Source organism: Solanum verrucosum, unplaced genomic scaffold (assembly GCF_900185275.1).
Source record: "Solanum verrucosum unplaced genomic scaffold, falcon-dt-bn FXZP01000165.1, whole genome shotgun sequence".
NCBI classification, from domain to species: domain Eukaryota; kingdom Viridiplantae; phylum Streptophyta; class Magnoliopsida; order Solanales; family Solanaceae; genus Solanum; species Solanum verrucosum.
Genome location: NW_026020340.1, coordinates 1,779,753 through 1,807,249, shown reverse-complemented (window position 1 = coordinate 1,807,249; position 27,497 = coordinate 1,779,753). Strand labels below are relative to the sequence as shown.

Below are 27,497 nucleotides of genomic sequence, written 5' to 3'. Positions count from 1 at the left end.
GCATATAGACCCACTATTTTTAAGGCATATTTTCACATTTACAAGCAATCTTTTAGAAATTACGCGACTTTCTTTGTTTTCGTGTGTATTAGCTCATGGTTCTGGAGCCTTGGAACACCCAAAAAATATTCAAAAAAAAAATTATGATGACCTATGTAATGAGTTAGAGAAGCATTGTATATAGTCCCACCATTTTTAAGGCATATTTTCACATTTACGAGCCAACTTTTAGAAATTATACGACTTTCTTAAATTTTCGTGTGTATTTAGCCAATTGATCTGGCGCCTTGGAGCACTAAAAAATAATTCTTAAAAAAATTTATGAGCACCTCCATAATGAGTTAGGGAAGCATTGTGTATAATCTTACCATTTTTTAAGGTATATTTTCACATTTACAAGCCAACTTTTAGGAATTACGCGACTTTCGTTATTTTTCGTGTGTATTAGCTCATGGATCTAGTACCTTGGAGCACCCAAAAAAAAATTCTAAAAATCATTTATGAGGACTTTTGTAATGAGTTGGGGAAGCATAGCGTATAGTCCCACCATTTTTTAAGGTATATTTTTGTATTTACGAGCCAAATTTTAGAAATTACGCGACTTTCTTAATTTTTCGTGTGTATTAACCCATGGATCTGGCGCTTGGAGTACCAAAAGAGTATTCTGAAAAAACTTTATGAGGACCTCTGTGATTAGTTGAGGAAGCATTGTGTATAGTCCCACTATTTTTTAAGGCATATTTTCTCATTTATGACCTAACTTTTAAGAATTACGCGATTTTCCTGGTTTTTCGTTTGCATTAGTCTATGGATCTAGCGCCTTGGAGCACCCAAAAAAAAATTCTGAAAAAACTTTATGAGGACCTTCTTAATGAGTTGGGGAAGTATTGTGTATATTCTCACCATTTTTTAAGGTATATTTTCAGATTTACGAGCCAACTTTTAGGAATTACGCAACTTTTTTATTTTTCGTGTGTATTAGCTCATGAATTTGGCACCTTGGAGCACCCAATAAAATTTCTAAAAATACTTTATAAGGACCTCTGTAGTGAGTTGGGGAAGCATTGCGTATAGTCCGACCATTTATAAGGCATATTTTCGCATTTACGAGCCAACTTTTAGAATTTACGCAACTTTCTTGGTTTTTCGTATGTATTAGCCCATAGTCCCACGATTTTTAAGGCATATGCTTGAACCATCACAGTCTCGCTTCCTGCATCGTGTCCTTCATTAAGACTACTCCTATCTTATTTCGGATATCTTCATTCTTAATCGAATCTCTTATAGTATTCCGACATATCCACCACAACATTCTCATTTCCGCAATTTTAATCTTGTGAACGTAAGAGTTCTTGACTAGCCAACACTCCGCCCTATACTCTAACCACCACTCTGCAGAACTTGTCTTTGAGTTTTGATGGCATCTTCTCATCACACAATACTTCAGATACAAACCTACATTTAATCCACTCTGCATCAATACGATGTGTGACATTATCATCACTTTGTCCATTCCTTGAATAATAGACCCAAGATACTTGATCTTCCTTTCTTTTGAATGACATGTGCATCAAACTTCACTTCTGCTCCACCCTTATATCATACCAATAAATTAAAGCACTTCAATTTAAAATCTCAAGGTAAAAGTGTTTACAAACTCATAAATCCTAATTGTGAAAGAATGTTGTAAAAGAAAAACCCTTTGTTAATTACCATCTAATAAGTCATATAGTTCATCCATCTAATAAGTCATATATATAATGCATAATCTTTGATTTGAAAAGAAAAAAAAATGGTACCAAAAGGTTCATCTTTATTGCTAAGAACTATGTTTTTCCATATGGCCTAAACACAATTGCAAAAAGAAAAACCAATACTCTAGTGAAGTAGCTTCAACTACCCTGCACAGACTTCATATCATACCCTTAAAGTTTCTTAACATAAATTTATGGCAAATTTAATGATCAGAAAGTAATATGGCATTGCCTGGACACAAGTGCATTCATATCTTAATCTCTTTACCAAAAATCCAGCTGAAAGGAACGGGACTTCGCTGCTTGGCCCTTGCCTGTGCTCTCTCCTCCAATTTTCTAATCCGCGGAGCCAGTCCACATACATAATCTTGTGCTCTGCGTCCTTCACTGGAAAGACCAGTTAATTTTTCCACTTCCCATCTTCCCACCAGGAATTCCAGAATATCTGCATAGTCCTTGGCAGTGTATACACCAAGCCGTTGAGCTACAGCAGAGAAGCGTTCAAAGAGGTTGTCATCTCTGCCATCATACATCAGATGAGCGGGCATTGAGATTTTTTTCCTCATCATGTCACCAATAGCCAATATGGCACCATCAGGATCAACCTCGAGTAGCTTCTCAACGATCTTGGTATATGCAGTTTCATGGCGCTTCTCGTCTGCAGCAATTGAACCACATATTTGTGCTAGTTTCATATCTCCATGCTCCTTAGCGAGCCTAGCTGTGTTTCCATGTGAAACAAAGGTAGCCCTTTCTTGGAAAGAAGTGTAGACGAAACCTAGATAGGGGTTGTTTTCCGTGCGAGGATCCTGGAAATATAAAGTGCATGGAAGTACAAACCAAATTGAGCAAAGATGATTATATAACAGTTCAATCTCAAGATTTCTGTTTTCATGGAATGAACAGTTATAAACATGTAAGCTGTAGCTAATGTAACCACAAAATGTGGCACCAAAGCTATAGTACACTATAGTTGCATTTCAACTCTATAGAGAGTACACAAGGGATACAATGGGCTAGGTAAGCAAAACTACAACCTGACAGATTACTTCTTAAAATTTCAAATGTGTCACCATATTTAGATTGCTAGCAAGTAGTCAATGAGGTTGAAGGAAATATCATATACAAGAAAATGAAGAACTAAAGTATACTGAACTACATAAAGAGTCCAATAAAAAAGGCGTAACTCAATCTAGCAATTAATGAAACTTAGCAGCATCAGGTATTACATTTTTTTTTACTTCTATCCCCTCTCCCAGGAAAACGAGAAAGGCTTGATAATTGAGAGCTTAGCATGCACATCATATATGGTGTGCATGCAAAATATAGGATCAGGAGCTTTTCATAATTAGACATCTGAACTAACCATATAAACCAACTCTGGAGAAAAATCAGAAAGCTTATGAAAGCATGGGAGGTAGATACCACACACAGTATAACACTTGCTTAAAGCTGCACTGCTTATTATAAACATCAGCATTCCTATTTTTTAGCATGTAAATGATTTGACTCCATATGAAACCTTTGGAATTTAATCCTGTAAGCTTATACTAACAAATATGATAATTGATAGCATAAGGTCTGGTAAAAATCTTACCATCCCAGAACCAATTAGGTACTGGATTGTCTTTTCAATTTGCTTCATATCAACTCTTCCAGAAAGATAAAGATATTTGTTGAGAAGATCACCATGCCTATTTTCCTCCGCTGTCCATGCCCTAGTCCAAATAGCCCAGGGAGTGAGGCTGGCACCAGTTTCATCACGAACACCATCCAGGGTGTTTATCATGGTCTGATAAGTTGGAAGGGCCTCCTCTGTGATCATATCCCCAATTAATACAACAAAGTAGTCGTCAGGAATTTCCTTACACCTTTCCCTTAGCTCCTTGACCTGCTCATCAAACCCCTCGGAAGCAGGATCAGGAAGAAAATCAGTAGGCTGCCAACACTTCTCGACGGGTTTTAGGTGCACCAAGAGATTCTGTGCAGCCCAATCGTGCAGAGAATCAAAAACTTCAATCTTTTCTGGTGGCATGGAATGGGTTACTTGAACATGCACCTCTTGTGGAGGAGTGAATGCCTTCTTCACACTTCCAACTTCCCTGTAATTAGCAGAAGCAGACTTAGTTTCAAAACTGTTCACTTTGAAGACCTCATGAGCTATAACTTAAAAATAACAGTTAAGGAGGAAGACAAACTTAAAGCATAAAAAGGTATCCCTGACAAGACAATTTCCCAACCTTTATTCTTCCCCTTGTTCATACATTTATGATGTGGTGCTAACTACAGAGCAAGTGTCGTCAAAGTTCCATTCATAGAGAAAGGATTCTTTGAAATCAAGTTTTCCCTCACAAAGAAACATCTCACAGAGATAGTGTCATAATACTGCAGTGAGCAGATTTTGACAGGAAAAATGATGGAAGACAGGACCAATAATTTATTATAAAATTTATTTTCCAAGATAAACAACAGGGGCATATATTTGTAGAAAGAGAGAAATATATGACCTGAAAGACTGAGCCTATATATTTAGTCCATCGAAACATTGGAAGACTGAGTCTAGATATCTGAAATATTAATTGTTTGGTGAAGTATGCAATCCTATATCACCAAACAAGATTAACCATCACTCAAACAATAGAACTAAGCACAATCACCTATAAACTGTATTAGTTTATACTTTATACAAGTATGCAGAAACTAAAGCAATAGAAATATACAAAATTTAAGTTAGCTTTTAACAAACAGAAGTTATAAGTGCCAACTGCCAACCAATTCCATAACAATCAAAGAAGCTGAGCAATACCAAACAGCTACACCTACTGGCAAACAAGAAAAGAACAGTGCACATAACTATAATTGGAAACATTGACTTTAAGCAAAAAAATTGACAATTAAATACAGAGCACCATGGCAAGACCTAATTCTCAACCACAGTTGGTAAAATGTACAATTCCTGGACACCCCCACCCCAAAAAAAAGAACACCAAATAGGACTTCCCTTTAGGACCTTTCTGAATAGATATCATTTAAACAAAAGAAAAAGACAAGCACTACATGCATCACAACTAGTAAACCAACAAAATTTAAAGCAAAACTAAACTTAAGGAAGAATGTTATCAAAAACCAGGAAATTCCTAGAAATCAACGATGCGATGAATAATTAGACGAAAAGAAAAGAAGACAGATAGCAAGATAAACACCATGTAACAAACTAAGCAACACATAAAGCAGAACAAGACACCATTTCCCAATTTAGAAAAAAGGTAAAAATTTTATCTTAAATATCTCTTGATAAGATCTTCCTTAACACCAACAACTACCACCATCCACCAATCCAATCTATAGATACAAGAAAACCAAAATTACAATCACAAACACACACCAGAAGCATGCAGTTTGGCAGAGAGCAATCAAAAAATCCTTATAAAATCATTTTCCATGATACAAACTCTTTTCCTTCATATGAAAATGCACCCAGTCTGGCTAAAAATCAAGCCATAAACACTAGTTACTTGAAACAACAAAACAATAATAAGCCAAAACGAAACCAACTCATTTCCCACCGAATCAAAACAAGGGGGAAACAAACCACATTGGGAGATACCCATTTTCCATGATACAAATATTTTTTCAAATTCAAATGAAATGCACCCAGTATATCTCTATCAGTGCATAAACTAAAGCCTTGAAACAAGAGAACATAAATGAAACTAAATCGAAACTGATCCACTTCCCATATGATCAAAAGAAGATGAAACAATTAAACAAAAACCAAATGGAGAGATACCCATTTCCCATGATACAAACATTTTTCAAAATTCAAAATTGAAACAAACCCAATGTAGCTAAAACTCAAATCACATCACAAATCAAAAGAATGAAAAACAAACCACATTGAGAGATACCCATTCTCTCCAAATTCAAATGAAATGCACCCAGTGTAGCTAACAATCAAGTCTAAAAGCCTTGAAACAACAAAACACAAATGAAACAAAACGAAACCGACAAACACCCCACATTGAGAGATACCCATTTCATCAAATTCAAAACTGAAACACACCCAATGTAGCTAAAACTCAAATCACACAAACAAAACCAATAAACCAAAACCGACCCACTTCCCCAAAAATAAAAAAAATGGAAAACAAACCACATTGAGCGACACCCATCAGCTCAAAACTGAAAACAAAGAAGCAAAAAATACTCACACAGAAGGTCGATGAATGGTTGAAGCCATGAAAACTCGCTGAGATCTGGCTGAAGAACAAGGAAATGGTAACATTTTGTGAGATTTTAACGACACCCCATTGACATTCAGTGCCATTGTTGATGCTCTGTTTTTCACCTCGACTATTTCGCCTGAGCAATTTCGTTGTGATCACTGTACACTAGTTGAGTTAAAGGTGGAGAGAGAGAAACGGAACAAATAGCCAAATATATAAGCCTTATAAGTCGACAAAACCCAACTGGAAATGAAACTAAATTAACCTTCAACTTAAGGAAAATTACTCAAATGCCATTTTTGTCATTTCGGGGTTCGTATTAGAGATCCGACTAATCAAGATTTACATCCGCATAAAAATGATTTCTCATGTGATAACTCAATTAATAGATTTTTTTTCTTGATTTCAATTTTTATTAACCTGCCAAGACAATAGTTGTTAGTTGAGTGATTATCTGAGAACTCAACCGATATAATTAAGGAGAATTATTTTCTATTAGATACCAAAATCTTTTTACTACCTCTGTTTTAATTTGTTTTATCATATTTTGACTTAGCACGATGTTTGAGAAAGTAAAAGAGATTAAAATATATCAATATTTTTTAATCTTGTAGTTTTAAATATATAACATAGAAAATTGAAATTAAAAAGTTGCTAAAAAGGAAAAGAGACATTTTTTTAGAACATGCTAAAAATAAAAGTAAGATAAACAAATTAAAAAGAGGATTAATACCTAAGAGTTAAGGCTTTCTGGTTCGTTTGGCTTTGTTTTTTAGTTTATAATTCGGTACTTGATATCCACATTAAAGTTTTGATTATAATTCATACGCTAATCATATAAGACATAAGTAAGGAAAAACATTTCCTATCAAAAAATTTATATATGTTTAAGGTTTTTTTATTATTCTAACTATGTTTTTCAATATTTATATTGAAATCTGATAAATAATTAAGAACAAATGCTTCTAATCGAGAAAAAATTACTCTAAATTCAAATCTGAAATCTCTAATTAAATAATTATCACAATTCTTAGTGATCATTGTGTGTACGTAAGAGAGTGCATACTTTTGTTGTTTTTTTGCTAACAAATAGGTGTAAGTCTCGTTGCTTGGAAATACTCGGTGTTGACCACACTGAAAAACACGAAAGCATACGTAACGCTAGTTGGCAAATTTATTTTATTTATTTATTAATTAATATATAAATCTTTTTTAACTTTTGACAAAACCGGGATTCTAAACTAAACAATTTAATAACCGTGGGTATTATATAAAGTCAATACACTTAGGTGGTTTTATTATTTTTGTATTATTATTGACTAACTAATTTTGTATGGTGGTTAAAAACAATTTTTTTTACAAAAATCTTTTTCAAATCAAAGTAGTTCAGATTTTTCTCTCATTGTGTATCACTTAATTATTAAATTATTTTTTAAACTAATAGTGCTTCTAATCTTAATGTAGTATTGTGGTATCAAATTCATTTGAACTCAATGTTTCTAATATTTTTAATATGAATTGTTAATTTTTTGTAATCAATATCAACTTAAATTAATTATCTATTATCTCACATGCATATAAATAAAGAATAAACAAAAAATTTAACTTCACAATTGATTGATTAATTATATACTCCGATAAGGCCTCATTCAAGAGATAACACTCCTTACCAAGACTTCTAATGAACCATCCAAACAAGTTTTTAGATACTAATAGGATATGATTATCAATTGTAGAGTTTCTTTTCTTTTTCATTTTGTACATGTAGATTTGTTCAGTAATTTAAAGCAATAAAACATCAAACTGATAAATAGAAACCAAGATCAAACAAACAGGATACACAAGAACAGAAATTCATAACCATGTGATACAGGATTACTAGGTGATATATACATACACAGTAAAGTCAATTAAGAAAACACATTCTAGTCATCATCTTCCTTTATGAAGGATATTTGATTTTCTCAAATTAGAAAATTTGACCAGTATATGAAAGTTACAAAGCCTGGTGTACATGAGCAGGCATCTATTATATCGAAAATAAGAAAGACTTGAGAACTAAAGGGCCAAAAAGATTTAACAGAGTCGAGATTCTCATTCATGGTTGTATGTGCAGTCTTGTTGTGGCTGGATAGAAACTGAAGAAGAAGTCTTCTGGCATGGTTGTGGGGAAGTTTCATGCAGATTGATGGTCTTTCCAGAAGGTGGCAAACATCTCTTGGAAAAGAATGTAGCAATGCTCTTTGTCCTGCTAACTTTTTCTGTAAATAATCAAAAGTTAGCAGAATCCAAAAGGTAGAAATAAGTGCAATAGTACATGAGATGCTCATACCAGGTGATATTGATAATCCAAGGTTCACAAGAACATCCTTTCTAACCTGCAAAAACCAGAAAAATGCAGTATGAGTAAAATCTTCCTGGATTGGGACAATAACCCACAACAAGAAATGAAACTATTCAAAGAAAATAACATGAATCTGCTGCTTAGAAAACTCAGACTAATAAATCAGATAAGACTAATGTAGAAAGAGGGGCATGACACAAAAGAAAACTATAACAGGACACCAATGGACTACCAAAGAACAAAGCTGAGAGATCTGTTTACACTTCTAATTTGTGTATGAGAAACTAGAACGGTTTACTAGCTTTGCCATAAACTTTCATGGACTGTACTGCTTCTGCAGTCAATCCGTAAGAGTAAGGACTGCTATCATCTGGTACACAATATTGGATGTGATTATTTATGGATTATCCTCTACAAACTGTATCTTTTGCCAAATCTTATATACCCTTCAGATTGCAGAGGTCTACTTCATGTTAAATAAATTTCATTCTCAAAATTCATTGACTATCCAGACTGAGAAAAGAGATATGTCGAAAATCACCTGCCATCTACCATCAATAAACTCTGCAATCTCCCGCACCTTGTTTTTCAGTTGGGACTTCGAAATACTTGGGAATTTAAGTTGTAAAGACTCTACCACCTTGTTTATACCATGTGAGCATGACTGAATAACAGATACCTGAAGGAAAATAATAACATTAACTCTTGTAAGCAAGAAATCAACACTGGGTTGGTAAGAGAAACCATTCCACAAAAAGAGGGGGAAATGTTGATAAAAGAAAGGTAAAACTTACAACTTGAGGTAAATCTGAGTCAGCTAGAGCAGCTGGAGATGCTATTTGAGGGGTAATTGCCTTGCTACCTGATGGGCAAGGCTCAGAATCCCCCTCAATCACATCATCACAAATGGATATTGGAATAGATGAATAGCCAGGAAATGAACAGATGGCCAATCCCCCCAGGCACATTTGTTCAACTTTCTCATTACCAGTCAGTTCATCAGCCAATAAGAAGGGAGCTTTCTCATGCATAAGATTTAATATAATAAGTGGCTTGTTTTTCCTAAGAGCTTGTTCAGTCAAGTTGTGAAGATATTTTTGCTGCCGAAGCAACACCGCAAACTCTTCACTCGGCCCTTCTTGTGCAGAACTGGACAAAATTGTAGACCCTTCTGCATCATGAGATTCCACTTTGTCAACTTGTACACCCTGCATGACCAAAGGTGAACAAGTTCAAAAGTACTCGCATAAAGAAATGTTAAGTTTTCTGTTACTTTTTTTTCCCTATTGGGAAGGGCCATATTCATGCACCTCGGCAGTCGAGTAAGAAAACCTATGTTTTTTGATTGACAAACAAGGATTTCAGCAGTCAAGAGTAAGAAAACCTATGTTTTATGATTGACAAACAAGGATTAATTAAACTTTTATCCATGGAAGACTCTTCATCTCTCTCGCAAAAAAAGGGAGGGGGGTACAGTTACTGCAGGTGCAACACTAAAAAACCACTGCTATATGTACAAAATGAAAAGGCCTTATTCATTACTAATGTTAATACCACAAATATACATCTCCTGCTGCAGTTAGAGGTTGCAGTGGTTGGCCTGCTTCCACTATATGTAAGTAGTGAAATAAAGTTCCCTCAAATACCACAAGAAAACCTCACTCCCAATTTTTAAAAAAGTATTCTCCATGTTGTGACATCTCAAATGCTTGACTTGATTCTTTAAATAACTATATGTCAAGAATACCAAGTAAGACTATGAACACAATTAAATTACAACATATAAAATGGAACAAAGGAGTATCACTTATTTTGTAGATTTGAAATACCACCAGTATGTTATGGCCAAAATCATCACAAGTTAACAACTAGCCAAGCCAAGGCTATTTAGCAAGATGGAAAATGTTCAGCCTCGTGCAGTCATTTATACTTGAATCATGAACTGACCTTAAGAATTCCATTCAACTACTAATCATGCAGCAAAGGAAATTGATCAAGAAAGTACTCATTGAAAATGATAGATGGTTCATAGATATCATAATTCAGGTAAGAACAGAAGATGCAAGCTATGCAGAAACAATTTTAAGGAAGAACATCACATCATCAGTGGGGTTAAGATTTTTAAATTACAGCTATTGCATGCTCACAGTATTGGCTGATCAGCAAAGTACAAACTGATCAACCAAGGAAATAAACAGTCTGTATTTCACAATGTATTATCAATACTGTGTGGAATATTCAGTAATTTCCGTATGAAAAGTGGGTATCGGAGACTGGCATACCTCTTCATCTGAGAGATACCCATCTGGCACCAAAAATCCATCTTCACTTTCGTCTTCATCTTCACCTCTTGAACATTCTTCCTCCAAGCATTCATTATCATCTTTATCACAATCTGACAGACTTTCACCAGGTTCCTCCTAATTTAATCAATTGTCAGTAATCATCATGATTCACAGATGTTACAGGCAATAATCAGAACATACCTCTTCCCATTCTTCGTCACTATCAACCTCATAATCCAAGTCTGGATCCATTGCAAGGGGGTGACGTGCTCCAACAACTTGGCTGATGTGAAAAGTCAAAAGTATCAGTAAAAGTGGAAAGGAATAGTAAACTGTCACAGCTTAATATGGAGATTGAATTTATTTAAATCACATCAAAAATAGCAGAAGCCAGTGCCATCTCCAAAAGAAAATACTCACTAAATCAGAAGAAAAGATTCATCTAGAAAACGTTTCATTACAACTGCTAGAAAGAAAAACTTATGATAAAAGAAGACCCAATAATACTCTAATATTTACCAGAATCACATACAGGCAAGAGCTGTGGGTTAACTTTCCTAGCACCAAAACCATTGTGTATGTTCTGTTTGTAAAAATACACACTCATACAGTGTGTAATCTTCTCTCACACTGAAGAGAACTTCATGACTGGAAACTTTAACAAAGAAAGAAAACAATCAACTAAATCATAGTCTAGAGAACTTAGTTAATAATAGATCAAATGCCCCAACACATTATAATCAAAACTGGGATTTGGATTTGCAACAAAATACTGCTTCTGAAGTAAAAAGGTACTAAAGCCTAAAGGTTTGTTCATTAATAAGATTAATTATGAGATTTATCTGGTCTATAATAAAATTTCAAATTGCATAACACGTGAATCATAGCATAGCTCACCTTTTCTTCGGCCAAACACCATAAAATGCAGGTCTATGACACTTATCAAACTGCAACAATTGCCTCCTCAATAAGCCCTTCTGGCGACAAGGAATAGCATTGACCTCACCGACATTACATGATCTGGTATTACTACTAGGCTCAGCCCATCCATCAACAAGTTTCTCTGTATTATCGTCAACATCACATGTCAGTCCTCTACTGGCTGTTAGCTTAATTTCCTTGACTACATTAGTCTTGGGCTTTCGACGGATTCCCCAATGAACTTTTCCTTTTGAAAGAATAGAATGACCTAAGCAATGCCATGAAGTTAAGTGTGACCTGTAAAGTAAACCCAAGCAACATCTATATAAATATCAAGAAAAAAAAAATACTAATTCACCATATTAAAATGAAAGAACAAAAAAGAACTAACTTCCATATATCATCAGCATTAAAGTCATCATTTTGTGTAAGGACTGAGTCCATTGACAGAGTAACAGATCCAGGCATCTTTTCCCACTTGCTAGGGGTAAAATCAGAAGCTGGCTCATCTAAGGATTGGTTATTCTGGGAAGAAGAGTTAGTTTTGCTTCTTTTGAGAAAGCGCTCCATCATTGAAGCTTGCTTTTGTAAAGTAAGTTGCCTTTTAACTTCAGCTTCTTCCTTTTCCTTGCGGCGTCGATCTTTCTCAGTTTCTTCTTGTTCTCTCATCATCTGTTTTTTAAGTTTAGATTCTTCTTTCTCAAACCGCTTTTCCTCTTTCTCTGCTTCACTTTGTAGCCGTTTTAACTCTTTTTCCTGCACAGAGAGATTTAGCCATCAAAATGATCAATCAAGATCTTATTTAAAGGCATGGTCAGTATCACACCACCAATAGCACCCTTCTAAATATATGTCAACAGCAACAAGCATTTAACCAACAGGTTGAATCAAATGACTCACACTTTTCAATTTTTCTTTCTCAATTTCACGCTCCATCCTTTTCTTCTCTTTTTCAGCTTCTCGTTTGTTTCTCTCTAACTGCTTGATCAAAAGTTTCTCCTCCAGTTTTACTGACTTCTCAGCCCTTTTATCAATAAAGAGATTTGAGTAAACAATTGGAAAGAGGAGGGATACAGGAAAACAAAACTAGAGAAGAAATAGATATCACATACGCTTCAGCACCATTTTTCTGTTCCATGCTTGCAACTAACAAGCGGATATCTGCCTCATTTAATACTTTGCCAAGCTTTTCAGAAGCCTTCATCTGTTCTTGGATGCAATTTTGATCAGTTTCCACCTTTTTTAGCACAGTCAATAAAGCTGCCACAATGACAAAACACAAATATTTCCGCTTATCAAAATTCTAAGCTTGTTGGAAGATGACCAAATAGACCACTCACTTATTAATGATTTACATACAAAACAAACCAACCAACAAATGTTCCCATCTAGGAAATAGAATGAGCAGAAATCATTAGACCAAAAAGATCTTAAGGAATTGCATTGAATGAAACAAGTGAATGAGCTCTTATTCACATGATATCAAATGGATATCTTAAAAGAATTGCACTGAATGAATTAAATCAATAATGATATGTACTCTGATTCACATGATATCAGATGGATAAGAATAGTGGAGTAAACCAATAGAAAATCAAATATATGATCATGTTTCTAAATCATCCATATTCAGTTCAATTTTTGTGGCTACACAACTGGAAATGCTCAGCCTCGCTGAAAGCCTAACCAAGTGTATCCATAATACAAGCAAACCAAAAGGTCAATGATTAGAAGCAGCAGTACCACAAATTATGTCATAAATGAATATGGACACCTTAGCATGAGACCCATATATGAAGTACACAAAATATTGCAAGTTCAATAGAATGCCTTCCTCACCACAAACAGATTAACATGTACGGTTGTTAATATTCACTCACCAGAGACAGCAGTAATTCTCTCATGGATTTTTTTCCGACAAGTCCGGCGAATCTTCAGAGTAGCCCGGACTGATTTGGGCAACAATTTAAGGTCTCGTGTCTATAAAATAAAGGAATTGCATTAGCATTAGCATTATTTATACTAAATTGTAGATTGAAACAGATGAGAGAAAACTGTATCATGAACACATTGAATGAATAAATTGCAGAAAAAGGTGTATATGGGTTTCCACTTTCTAGAATCAAATTCATTCACCAAATTCGCATGCAAAAGTTCAATCACCTGATTGAAAGGATGAAGCATGTACAATATTGAGTGACTAGCATAACTATGAATGATTACTAGAAATTTCCATATCAACATTAAATCTAATCAATGAATAGCTAAGTTATACACTCTTCACTTTCAATGCCGCACCAATGCCCGATTCTCCAAAAATACAATACTTTTGGAGAATCCGACACAAACCATTAACATCTTTGAAGAGTCTGAGCAATAAGCTGAATTGTCATTAAAGCTAGCAGATATACTATTGAAACAAGACACTCTTTTGACACATCACACAACATAGTGGATGCAATCTAAACATTAGAAACAACAATCAACATTAATACACAAAATGAAAAATCTACAACAATCATTTGCACCAGCTATTAACACTGGGAGTTACTATAATGAAACACCCACATGCCAAAACAACACTAGAGATTCTAGAAATCAATAAACTAGGAAAGCAAAATGTCTCTAATAGTGATAACCGTAAAAGATTCAATATTCATTCACACCGGCAATCACCATCGGCTCCAACATTGCTCCGATTCAACTGAAAATGCAAGTTCTCGCAGATTCTGGAACCAATTTAGGAAACCTCTAAAGGAAGATACAATCAAAGACCCTAAAAATGAGGATAAAATGAAATAGTGGTGGCGGTGGGGAGATAGAGAAGAGTGCTGACACGTGTTTGTTTTGTAAATTTTGAGATTTATTTTTATTTCCCGCCTGTTGGTGGGAATAATTTGAAGGGCTTAATCTAGTTTTCACGCCTGTATGTTGGAAAAAATGAATCATTTCAATTTAGACATCCAAACCGTTCTAAGAGACTCGAATTACTCCTTCACTCCTGAATGTTAACATATAAAGTGTAATCCTACAAATTAGTCTAAGAAGGATAGCATGTACTCAAGGAGAGGCGTATACAAAATTTGAAGATTACTCGGGCATATCTATGAATGATTGCTAGAAATTTCCACTTTCTAGAATCAAATCCCTTCACTAAATTCGCAATATTGAGTAACTAGCATATCTATGCATGATTACTAGAAATTTCCATACCAACATTAAATCTAATCAATGAATAGTCATTAAAGCTAAGAAGATATGCTACTGAAACAAGACACTCATTTGACACATCAAACAACATAGTGGATGCAATCTAAACATTAGAAGCAACAATCAACATTAATACACCAAATTAAAAATCAACAGCAAGCATTTCCTCCATCCATTAACACAAAATGTTGCCATAATCAAATACCCACATGCCAAAACAATCTAATAGTAATATCGATCGAAGCTTCAATTCATATTGTCAACATTCATGTAAACACACCGAAAAAATCTGGCCATACAAAAGTTGCTATAAGTTAGTAAACCCAAATTAAAAAAATTGAAACTTTTACCTCCCAACACCAAAGCGCCGACTCAGATTCATCCTCCAAAACATCAACATCTGCATTTGGGATTCCGTAAAGCATCCTTTGCCCAACCAAAATCACAGCACTTTTCACACTAACCTTACTACTACTACACTCACTATCACTAATCTTCTCAAAAATCACATCCACCAATTTCGACAACGATAGACTACTCTCCTCCAACATGCAGGCAATCACCGAGTTCAACCCCAACCCTTTCAAATCCTCAACTTCCACAACTTTCTTCTCCACAACCTCCTTATAATACTTAACCAACCCCTTCATTTCCACTTCCAACCCATCAATCTTCGCCGCTTTCTCCTCCGGACTATCCATTACCAAACTAACCCTCTTCCTCTTCATCGTCTTCTTCACTGATCGATCTGAAACAACTTCCATCTTCACTTCCTCAACACCGTCAATCATCATCGGCTCCGACATTGCTCCGATTCAACTGAAAATACCGAAACTTGTAGAGGAAGATTCAATGAAAAACCCTAAAAATGAGGAGAAATGAAATAGTGGGTGCGGGTGGGGTGGTGGGTAGTGGGGTGATAGTGAAGAGTTGTGCCGCGTGTTTGTTTTTGTAGAATTTAAATTTTTTATGGAAATTTTTAGATTTATGTTTGTTTCCCGCCTGTTGGTGGGAATTAATTGCGGGGATTTTTTTGGTTTTCGCGCCTATTCGGTGAAAAATGAAACGTTTCGATTTTGATAATCCAAACGGTCCCTTAAAGACCTTTTAGCATATTACTCCATTACTTAGGTTAATACTATTATATTAGATAAATATTTCTATTGTATTTATTAATTTTTTTTATAATTTATAAATTGTTTTATCAATTAATAATTTTAATATTAGATATACGTATGTCAAATACACTAAAATAGAGAGAGAAAGAGAAGCGAATGAGATAAGAGGGAGGCGAGTGAGATAGTATGTATCTCAGCTACATGTGAATCACACTGAAATATTAGATACACGAAGAGAAGAGAGTGAGAAAGTCATATACATGCATGTGTGAATCCACTTAAATACAACATATCTAATATAAATTACATCTAGCTTATCTAGCTAGACATGCAAGATACATGTATCTGAAGTTTAAAATCTGATAAAATTTATAATATTATAAACTAGTGCGAATCTACGTAATTAACTCTTAAACTAGTGAGATATGTGTAATTGGTTATCAGAAAAACATTGATGATTTATTGAGAATGGATTATTAGATTAATGGCTTTTAAATAGTTTTGTAAAAAAAAAATTATTGGATTTATCTGTCAAGTTTTCGATGTTATGATATTGATTAGTGACTAAATTGATAACCCAACAAATCATCAATATACACTAATGGGATTGCCAAAGTGTTGAACCCATTAAAAAATATTTGCACTTTTATTCTTGCTACTATTTTTATTTTAGAATAAATTTTAGGTTTAGCAAACATCAAAACTATATTTGTATGTTATAGCTATAGTTTGGCATAATTGTGCTTCATAAATTTTTTTATGTTTGTTATGATTATTAATCTGTATATTTCGGTATACATATACATAAAATTTTGTATTTGTATATTTCGATATATTTATACATAAAAATATGTATATGTATATGCAATTGTATTTTTATATATATGTTTTTTTGTTGTGTTTTTCAGTCGTATATGTTTATGTGTATTTATAGATAAATCAGTATATATATGTGTAATTGCATTTTTGTATCCAGATAGATTTGTATACAAATCTCTCTTTTGCTTTATACAAACACAAATTATACAAAATACAATGTATAATTTGTGTTTGTATAAATCGAGAAAGAGAGTAAGACAAAAGAGACTTGGGCAGGGGAAGATGTGTATTGTATGATTATAATTTAGAAGTGTATAGGACGAAGAAATATGTATTGTATGTGTATATACAATTTTCTCTCGCTTTATACAAAACACAAATAGAATTTATACATTTGTGTTTGTATAAAGTGAGAGAGGCGAGGGAGAGTGGCGAGGGAGATTTATGGGGAGAGAGGCGAGTGGCAAACTATTTGCTACAAATTAGAATTAAATGAAACAGTGGTTATAGCATTTAATTTGAACCAATAGTTTGCTATTTTATACAAGTTTTTCTTGTATTTTGTATAATATGTGTTTGTATAAAGCGAGAAAGAGAGAAAGGCAAAAGAGTATTGGGCAGGGGAAGATTTGTATTGTATAATTATAAGTGTGTAGGACGAAGAGATATGTATTTGTCTGTGTATATACAATTTTCTCTCGCTTTATACAAACACAAACATAATTTATACATTTGTGTTTGTATAAAGTGAGAGAGGCGAGAGAGTGGCGAGCGAGATTTTTGGGGAGAGAGGCGAGTGGCAAACTGTTTGTTACGGATTATAATTAAATGAAACAGTGGCTATAACATTTAATTTGAATTAATAGTTTGTTATTTTATACAATTTTCCCTTTATTTTATGACCACTCTCTCTCTCTCTCTCTCTCACACACACACACACATATATATATATATGCTTTTAGCATTTTCTTATCCGTTTAATTGAAATTGAATCATTAAGGATCAAAAATCGACAGTAAATATCTTATTGATTTGGTTATCGATTAGCATATTCACAAATTATAAATTAATAAATTGAACCGACAATACAAAAATTGGATTGGACTCTACTCCTATGGACACTTTTTTTATCAATGTAATACCACCACCCCACACACACAAATAGGGATAATTTTGACTAGAATTGACACCCAAATGTAATCCACAAGGATGTTACGTATTAAAGGAGAGGCAGATTTCAGATTTGTAGGGAAAAAAAACGCAAAATACTTATACTGCTAAAATGGGAGAATCAAAATCACTTTCAGAATCATACTCTCTTCGTCCATCTTTATTTGTCCATTATACTGAAAATAGTTATTCAATCTGGAGAATAACTTATCCTTTTATATTTGTTTTACTCTTACGGTTGAATATTATTCAATATCTAGTATATTTCCCAAGACATTAAATTTAATATATCCAAACGATAATATAGTACATATAATTACTCTATTATTTAATTTTTTGCTTCTTTAACATGTGCGTCAAATTAATAGTAGACAATTATTGTCGGACAAGAGAAGTATTTCCTACCGAATTTATTTGTCTAGTCTAATGAAAAACAAACCTAAGTTACTATACTGAACTCTTTAATTGGAAACATATACACGAATAATATTTTATCTGTCTTTTAGATGACATTAACAAAATTGAAGAGGTGTTATTTCTTCTCTGTTAATGTTTTTTTAGAGTAATATAAAAGTTAATATTGTTAAAAATTATATATTAGAAAAATACAATACTCCAAATAATATATTGCATCTTTTTCCTCCATTTTCTTTTTTCTTCCTTTTTTTTCTCCCTCTTCATTCTCTTATTCTTCTAGGTTGTAATTTTGAATTAGAAGAGATTTATAGGTGATTATTATAAGGATATATGAAAGCAAATAACAAATAATAGCACATGATAAAATGATTAGGAGTAATTTGCACTAGTAAACTACTTCTAAATTAAAGCTATTGTTGTTTAAAAGAAATGAGTATATAACAATATGAGTATAAGGTATGTTGAATGAGAAAATTCTTCCTCTTTTTTTTTTTTTTTTTGTGATATATTACTAATTTTATTTTTTAAAATTTCTAACGTTACCACATTTTAATTATAATTTTTATAATGATTGTTACCAAATTAGGTTGATATTTTAATAAGAACTTGAAAAAAACATAAGCACGTAAATCTTTGGAAGGTAACACATGAATCGTGATAAATTAAATGACATTTAATGACGTAGTATAATAATCAATGAAAATTGAGTCACTGTTAATGAAAAAATATAATTCAAATATATTCAAAAAGTGTGTTTGTGAGTGTACTAGTGGCCAGTTTGACAATTATTTTTTATTGCTCAAAGTCGAATTAAATCAACTATTATAGTTTTTTTTTTTTAAATGTATCAAATCAAAATATATGTCGATTGTTTCAATAATTGAATTGATCTTTTTTTGATTTCTTAGATATTCTTGCATGTGTGATATAAAAGAAACATAAATTTATATAAATAGTTAATAGTTCAATATTGAAAAATCTCATCAATTAGAGCTTCGTTATTTCTATCCTAAGAAATTTGTCGCTATATTATCAAATTATTACTTTTAAATAACACATATCAAAATCACTTTTAAAGTAATTTTATCATTCATTATATATATTAATTTGGGTCACAATATGATCAAAATCTAGCAAATGAGATGGTGAAGTTGTTCTTCCTTTAACTAGAGGTCTCGAGTTCGAGTTTTGGGTTTAAAAAAAGTCCTTGATATATAGGGAGCGCTTCCCCTCAAATGGAGCCCTGCACGATATGACTCTGAAATAATCAAACTCTAATATAGATATTAGACGCCAGTTGAAAAATACATATATATTTTTTTTTGAAAGAAGATAGTGAAAAAATGAAAGGAATATTTGTTCTAATGTTATATTCAAGTTAAAGATCTCAAAAAATTATTCTAAAGTATGTGTCACGTGACTTAGGTCCACTACATTGTCTTGATTGACATCTACCTATGTGTTTATGCTATTGGCACACAAGAAAAGACATGATATTTTGTAAATTGAATATTCTTAACGGAATTTCTATACTAAATTTGTAATAATAGAAGCTTAGTTCTAAAAGATCTATTAATTAAAATTCCAATTTAAAAAGGGAAATAAACATGATCACGCCTTTTGATTTGTAAATAGATAAATTAATATTTAACGAACCAAAACTAATTTGTTTCAATTCAAAATTTTGTTATTCGTCAATTTAAATAACTTGTTTGATTAAATTAAATAATTTAGAGGGAAAAAAGCTCAATTTCATAATACAACGGATAAATTATGTGCAATTTTTTAAACAAAAGTTGTACTAACAAATACTTTAGATATGATAAATTCATAACCTTTAAATTATAAACTTTAAATATTCCACATATAAAATTTAAATCTAAATTCGCCTCGACTAGTTGAAATCTCCTAATTTTGGAATTGAAAAGAGGAAGTTGACTTAAAAAAAAACAATTAAACATACCCTAGTGAATATCTATGTTTTGAACAAGAGCATTTCTAATGGAGCCTTATCATTTGAATTCATAAGAATATGCAAAAGTTATGTGAGCCATTGCTCCCCCTTTCGCTCGAAATAATAGTGGTTCTGAATTACCTTGAAAAGGTTCCGATATAATATTTTTTATTGTTCAAAAAGCTATAAATAAATAAGTTTGTTTTTTCTTTGTTTCAATAAACGAAGAAAATGATTTAATAAAATAAAATTGTCATACCAAACACTCTCAATGTTAGATTGACTTAAATATTATGTTTTCAAATCAACTTAATTTTTTCAAATTTAAGGAAAACGATTTACCTTCAAAAAAATATATAAGAAAAACATTTTTCATAACTTTTTTTCAACTTCACACCTCATCTTTCCATCTTAACTCAAATCTCATATACCGATTCTCAATACTAATTCAAAATTCAATTTTCTGATTCTCGATTTGAGACCCAATTCTTGGGTCCCAGGTCAGCTCGGGGTCGAATCTCAAGTTGGGTGTCCGGTCCTGAGTCAGGTGTCATGGTGGGATTTAGAGTCGGAATTCGGGTTGAAAGTCAAGGTCGAATGTTGAATTTTAGCAGACACAAGATTTTAAAAAGTGATATATCGACCTATTGTTATAATTAGACACATGTAAAAATATATATGAAATTTGGGTATATTTAAGAAACTATCATAATCAAAATGATATTTACTTTGTACAGGTAGCATATATATATATATATATATATATATATATAAAGAAGGACCATAAATAAAGTGATGTGGCACCTCTTTATGACCTCTATTTGCATTTAGCTTTTTTCTTCTTTTTATGGATTTTAAAAAAAATAAAAATAAATTATTATATTATAAAAATAAATTACTTAAATTTATTACAAATAAATATTTTATTGATCGAGGAACATTTATAACAAAAACTCTTCATATTCTTTTTTTATTTATTTGTCTCACTTATAATAAAAGGAGAAACATAATTTATCTTTTTTTGAATTTTTTTTAATTCAAATTAATTATTGTATTGTAAAAATATATTACTTAATTTATACAAATAAACATTTTATTAATGTAGGAACATTTACAACAAAAAACTCTCCACATTCTTTTTTCTATTTTTTTTTATCTCACTTCAAATCATGAAATGATAATAGTTTTTTTTACATTTTAAGTTTTTTACTCTTTATTTTTTAATTTATTCACAAGGAGTTATTACCCATGACTTGCCCCTCTTTAATTTTAACTTTTAATAATATTCATAACTCTCATAATTTTTATGTCCATAACCTCCAAACTTAAATTTGTAAGTTATGATATCTTATGCTATTCCTTTATTTTGCCTATAAATTCATATTAGTTTCATGAAGATTCACATTCACAATTATCTTTTCTCTTTTCATCATATTGGTTTGGTTTGTAACAAAAAAGAAGGACATGAAGGTAAGAAATATTTCATTGCAATTTTTTATTTTTTTTTCTCTATTTTTGTCTATATAAATTCGTATTTGGTTTGTGAATGAAACTAACATGTAACAAAAAAAATTACGTGAAGTTAATAAATATATCATTCCCAAGTCCTTATTTTTCATTTCCTCTATTTTGTCTAGATATTCATATTTATTTTCATGAAGATTCACATACAAAGTCATTCTCAAGTCTTTCTTTTTATTTTTATGTACTTAGACATGTTTTCTTAATATATTTTAATGTTTGTATTATCATTCATCAAGCAAGTATGATTTAATTCTTAACAATGTTTTGCCTGTTTGCAATTGCTCTTTCTAATAGTTAGTTTCCGGATATAATATAGTTTGATTATAATATTTGTTAGATTTCAAGAAATAATTAATATTTAGTATTGTTAGTACTATTGAAAAGATAATATACAAATATATTACATATAGTTTAAATTTCGTTCTTTCTTTTGACATAATTATTTTTAATTGGTATATGCTATTTTTTTTATTCAGTTGATTGCATATAATGAAGAATTTGACATATGAATCAAAACATGATGGCGGATCTACTTGCAAATGAAGATGATAGAAGGAAAAAAAAAATGAAGCATAATTAGAGAATATTTTTCACTTTGAATTGTATTAGACTATTAGCAACTTAGTTACTTTTGCTAGAATTTTCTAAATTTTGATTTGTATAAATAATTTAGCTAAATGTATTATATTGTCAATGCTAATCATTTGATCCTTTATTATTCTACTTTTTCTTTGTTATGAAGCAAAATTAATATAATTATCTCATTTTAACAACAAAAAAAATTATGATGATTAGGAGTTTTATTTTTATTATAATTATAAAAAAGTAATTGAAAAATAAAATATTATTTTCATGATGCCATTTTTTGCGTATGTAACAATCTGTTTTCGTCATCACTCTTTTTGCTTTGAAGTGTTTTTATAATTTTTATGTAGTCACCAATTTTTATATTTTCTCTGTTCATTTTTTGTATTTTCACCTCTTATTTTTATTTATTTATTTTACAAATAAAATCAATGCATAATTAGTAATACATTTAATGTCTAATAAAAGTATACATTTGAATTATTTATAACTCATGTCTCTTCATCCTACTTGTAACTTTTAATATTAAATATTATTCATAACTTTTGTATCTTTCATTTTTCATAAATTTTATAAATATTTAATTAATGTTTAAAAAATTATAATAAGCAAATAATAAAAAAATCAATTTTGTTTTGACGAAATCAGAGTTTGAATAGAAAATTAGTACTCTTACAAAAGATAGAGAAAATTAAAACATATAAAATATTTTCAACGTAATACAATATATTGTTATTTCAACATATTATCTCTTATTCCATTTACTTCACCACGGTGAATATTTTGTCCTACTATATACATATACAAAAAAATAAAATATTTTATACGTTTAAAAAAATTGAAAAAACCTATGATATCGCAGATGAAGAGAAATATTAATATTATCTATATATTCGATACTAACCTAAATATTACATATTTCATATTATTATCTTATAAATGTTTCATATAGCCGCGCGAAGCACGGATAATTTCACTAGTTATTATATATCCCAGGAATATTTAAAGACATTATGACAAGAACATTTTTAGTGGAACCTTATAAGAATATATGAAAGTTGTGTGGACCGTTGCTCTTCCTTTCACTCGAAATATAAGTGGTTCTAAATGACCTTAAGAAGGTCCTGACGCAATATCTTTTGTCGCTCGAAGAGAAGATAGATGACTAGATTTATCCATTGTATTCACAAAATATGATTTGAGACATGATACGAGTTATCTTGTCTCAAAAGGATAGGACATGATCCTTATAACAAAATAAACCAACCCTTGATCACTTATGGCGTTTTATTATGTGTATTTCAAAAGAAAAAACACTTAATGAAGTTGAAAAATCTATGACCAATCGAACATGAGAAAAATGAAAAATCTTTTGCTTCCTACCAAACACACACTTTATGTTTTCTAATTGCATATTCTGTCCTTCCTAGTTTATCTTACTAGTATAATACTATGGATTTTTTCCAATAAAAATAATGAATTATTCATTATATTGGGAATCCTTGTCATTCTCACCTCTTCATTCTTTTACAATATTACAATAATATGGCGTTTTCACAGAATAAGAAAGAATTTTTTTCTAATTGGAGAAATTTTTTTTAAAAGTATTTAGATTCTTGAAATATGAATATAACAATTTTTTTTTAAAAAGCCAAAAAGAATAAATACCCAATAACACATGATGAAGTATCAAAAAATCTAGTACAAATAGCCATGGCTCACTATTGTTGTGACTTGTGAAATTTATTAATTAAATTATATATATATAGGTTTTTTCTTCTTCTATCAATCTTCATGTCATCAATAAGAGGAAGAGACACTTTAGAACTTGGTGGTGTGATAAGTGATGTGTTGGATCCATTCACAAGGTCTATTAGCCTAAGTGTTGTTTACAACCATAGGGAAGTTATCAATGGCACTAATTTGAGGCCTTCACAAATTACTAATCAACCTAGGGTTGAGATTGGAGGAAATGGTCTTTCGACTTTTTACACTCTAGTAAATCTCATATTATATTCTTCATCATTTTCTTTTTAAGTTCACGCTGAATAATTTACGTAATGTGTTCTTTGTTAAGAGGTTCTATATTCTTAAAAACAGAACTACTAATTTGAGTATGGATGAAATGAATCGCTTAAGCAATATCACACACTATATATAGAATTTGGACTTATGTATATATAGTGGGTTGAGATTGAAAGAAATGATCTTTCTATTTTATACACTCTGATAAATTTCATGCGATATTTTATATCATCTTTTGAGTTCACGCTGAATAATTTACCTAGGTTTTACATTCATAAAGATGAAACCACTAATTTGATTAGGGATGAAATGTATATATCGCTCAATCATTTCACACTATAGAATCTGAACTTATATATATATAGTGACTTGTTAACCCGAACGAATTGTGAATAAAATATAAGGGATATCCTTATTATATGATTATATGTGAGATAAACAAATGTCTTTGCTTTGATTATATGTGAGATAAATAAGATTCATTAACTATTGACATGTGATTTTTAGTTTAGTTTTCTTAATCTTGGAATGTTCTTCAAGACTTGTGATTTTTTGTTATTTTATCGTGAAAGATTGTGGTGGATCCTGATGCTCCGAGTCCAAGCAACCCAAATTTGAGGGAGTACCTACATTGGTTAGTCAGTTATTCGATTTTTTTACGTTATTAACGTATATTAGTTATTTAAAAACATGTTATCTACTACATTTTAAATATTTAAAATAGGATTAATATTAAGTATAGAGACTAATTCCAATTTGAAATTATATTTTACAATTAGATATATAAAACTTTTACATTATCCGTATATATAACTTAATGTTTTTTTTTTAAAAAAAAAATGTTGGATACCCTTTTTACATTAATCATTTGCAAAATATTTTTATATAATTTTTTTATGTCATTTATAAAATTAGAGAAATATAAAATTCAATCAAATTTTTATGTCATTTATATGTGATCAACTTTGTTAACTAGGTTGGTCACTGATATCCCAGCAACCACGGGAGTAACATTTGGTAAGTCTTTTTTATATTAATCATGCAATATATATAAAGTTGCAATAATAATGTATGTTGCCAACAATGTGATTTTTTGATGATATTTGTATGAACATATATCCAACAAATATCTCTCCGTTCTTAATTAGAATTCTCTATTACAATTTTTCTAAAAAATGAGATGTTCACGAGGGGGATCACTTCTTTTTTTTACTTTATATAAATTTAAAAAAAATCAACTAGTGAAATTTTTTATACTAGATGATTAATTATAAGAACCCAATTTTAAAAATTGTTCAATTGCTCCTTTTATAAAAAAAAAAAATAACAATTATGACTCAATCAAAAAAATTGGTGCCTACTTTTAGCCTTCTTTATATAGTAGTATATAATAATTCATGTTTTTTATTTAAATTTATCGAGATCTTAACCAACTTCAAATATTATTGTTTGTTTATTTATGTCAGGTAAATTTCAGTCAACTTTAATAATTTTATAGGTTTGGAAATAATACCTCCTCCATTTTTTTTTCTACGAAATTTATAAAATTCTTCTTAAAATAAACAACATAAATAAATTTCATCTACGGAACTTTAAATTCTATTTTAAAAAAATATTATATATTCTACTTTCTTGGGGTACAACTTTAATAGATTGCACTTTTATTTCTGGGTACGATAATTATAAATTCTACGTACTATAAAGAAGAATATATTCTACTGAAATTTCTTTTGATAGGAACCATATACTCTTCATATTTTTAATGATTTAAATTTTTTGTTGGTTACCAAATTTTGGAGACATATTAGAATTTTATGTCATGTCACCTACAAATTATTTCACCATTTAAGATTGTTACTTCTAAATTTTATAAATAATCTCCCCCTCCACCCCAGGGATAATTAGTCACAACATAACTCGGATTCAACTGACATATATGCTTTCTAACTTTGGACGTGCTCATACTTAAACCTTGTATAAAGTTGAACTAGTAGCCACATGTTTTACAGGGTACTTCACGTGAGATATACTCTTATCTTATTTGTATTATACCATGTATGACACACGTGTCTACTTGTTCACCTGTATACAAGTTTAAGTGTCTACTTGTGTACGAGTGGCGAAATCAGAAATTTCATTAAGGGTGTCCAATTTACACAATTTTCTAGATATATAGTATAGTATATTATAATTTTTCGACAAAGGGTGTCCAACTGACCACCTTGGGCTATATGTGGCTATACGAGGCTATGTCACTGTTGTACACACCAAAAATTGAAGGACATAAGTATCAGTTGATGCAGATATTAAATATCACTTTAATTTTATGAAAATTTTTAAATATTTTTTTTGTATTATAGGGAAAGAAGTTATATGTTATGAGAGTCCAAGGCCTTCAATGGGAATCCATAGAATTGTTTTCTCTTTATTTCGTCAATTGGGCAGAGAAACTGTTTATGCACCAAATTGGCGTCAAAATTTCAATACAAGACAATTTGCTGAACTCTACAATCTTGGATCACCTGTTGCTGCTGTTTACTTCAATTGCCAAAGGGAAAATGGAACCGGTGGTCGTCGTTGCGAATAATTATATAGCAGGAGCAATCTCAATTGTCGTACCAGAGAGGAGAGGAATATTATATAACAGGAGCAATATAATCTCAATTGTCGTAGACAAACGACGATCTCTAATTAAAACTAAAGCTTCTTATATATTGTTGCAAATATAGAATAAATTCTAATTGTAATGTATTATGATCTTCTACTATTTGAATAAGTATTAATATATGATGATATTCATCGATACGATTGAATAATTATGTTTATCATTTTTAGTTTTCTAACTATACTATAAATAAAATAACGGTCACTAGAAGGAAGGCATTATCGTAGAATTTCAAAATTCATACGAGGATAATAACATTTGTGGTTGTAAGATATATATAGCGACATTGAATCTAATAACAATTAACTAATGCTGATAAAGGTTATAACACTCTTTGTTAATGTGCATATTTATTGCCGCTAAAAGTTATTTTTGTTGTAGTGATTGTATTAGGTTCATGTTATGAATACAAGTAATCCAACTCAAAAAGTCTCAATATGTATACATATTTAATATAAATATAGAGTCCAAACATAGATT

The 27,497-nt window shown here is 31.2% G+C and overlaps 3 protein-coding genes across 3 annotated transcripts; 1 reads left to right on the top strand and 2 right to left on the bottom strand.

Moving 5' to 3' along the window:
- Positions 1 to 1,796: 1,796 nt before the first annotated feature.
- LOC125837165 (stearoyl-[acyl-carrier-protein] 9-desaturase, chloroplastic) lies at positions 1,797 to 6,232 on the bottom strand. Its single transcript, XM_049516307.1, has 3 exons — positions 5,966 to 6,232; positions 3,352 to 3,856; positions 1,797 to 2,563 (listed from the first exon to the last, which is right to left on the bottom strand). Exons 1-3 carry the CDS (start codon positions 6,079 to 6,081, stop codon positions 2,003 to 2,005), a joined length of 1,182 nt encoding a protein of 393 aa, XP_049372264.1. The 5' UTR covers positions 6,082 to 6,232; the 3' UTR covers positions 1,797 to 2,002.
- A 1,823-nt stretch (positions 6,233 to 8,055) lies between these two features.
- LOC125837227 (chromatin assembly factor 1 subunit FAS1) lies at positions 8,056 to 15,625 on the bottom strand. Its single transcript, XM_049516381.1, has 12 exons — positions 15,091 to 15,625; positions 13,411 to 13,510; positions 12,643 to 12,790; positions 12,431 to 12,554; positions 11,922 to 12,286; positions 11,507 to 11,827; positions 10,811 to 10,892; positions 10,607 to 10,744; positions 9,119 to 9,532; positions 8,866 to 9,003; positions 8,313 to 8,358; positions 8,056 to 8,241 (listed from the first exon to the last, which is right to left on the bottom strand). Exons 1-12 carry the CDS (start codon positions 15,544 to 15,546, stop codon positions 8,075 to 8,077), a joined length of 2,499 nt encoding a protein of 832 aa, XP_049372338.1. The 5' UTR covers positions 15,547 to 15,625; the 3' UTR covers positions 8,056 to 8,074.
- Positions 15,626 to 24,116: 8,491 nt separating this feature from the next.
- On the top strand, positions 24,117 to 26,988 carry LOC125837064 (protein FLOWERING LOCUS T-like). Its single transcript, XM_049516207.1, has 4 exons — positions 24,117 to 24,325; positions 24,925 to 24,986; positions 25,329 to 25,369; positions 26,713 to 26,988. The coding sequence occupies exons 1-4, from the start codon at positions 24,122 to 24,124 to the stop codon at positions 26,937 to 26,939; spliced, it is 534 nt and encodes a 177-aa protein (XP_049372164.1). The 5' UTR covers positions 24,117 to 24,121; the 3' UTR covers positions 26,940 to 26,988.
- The last annotated feature ends 509 nt before the right edge of the window (positions 26,989 to 27,497 follow it).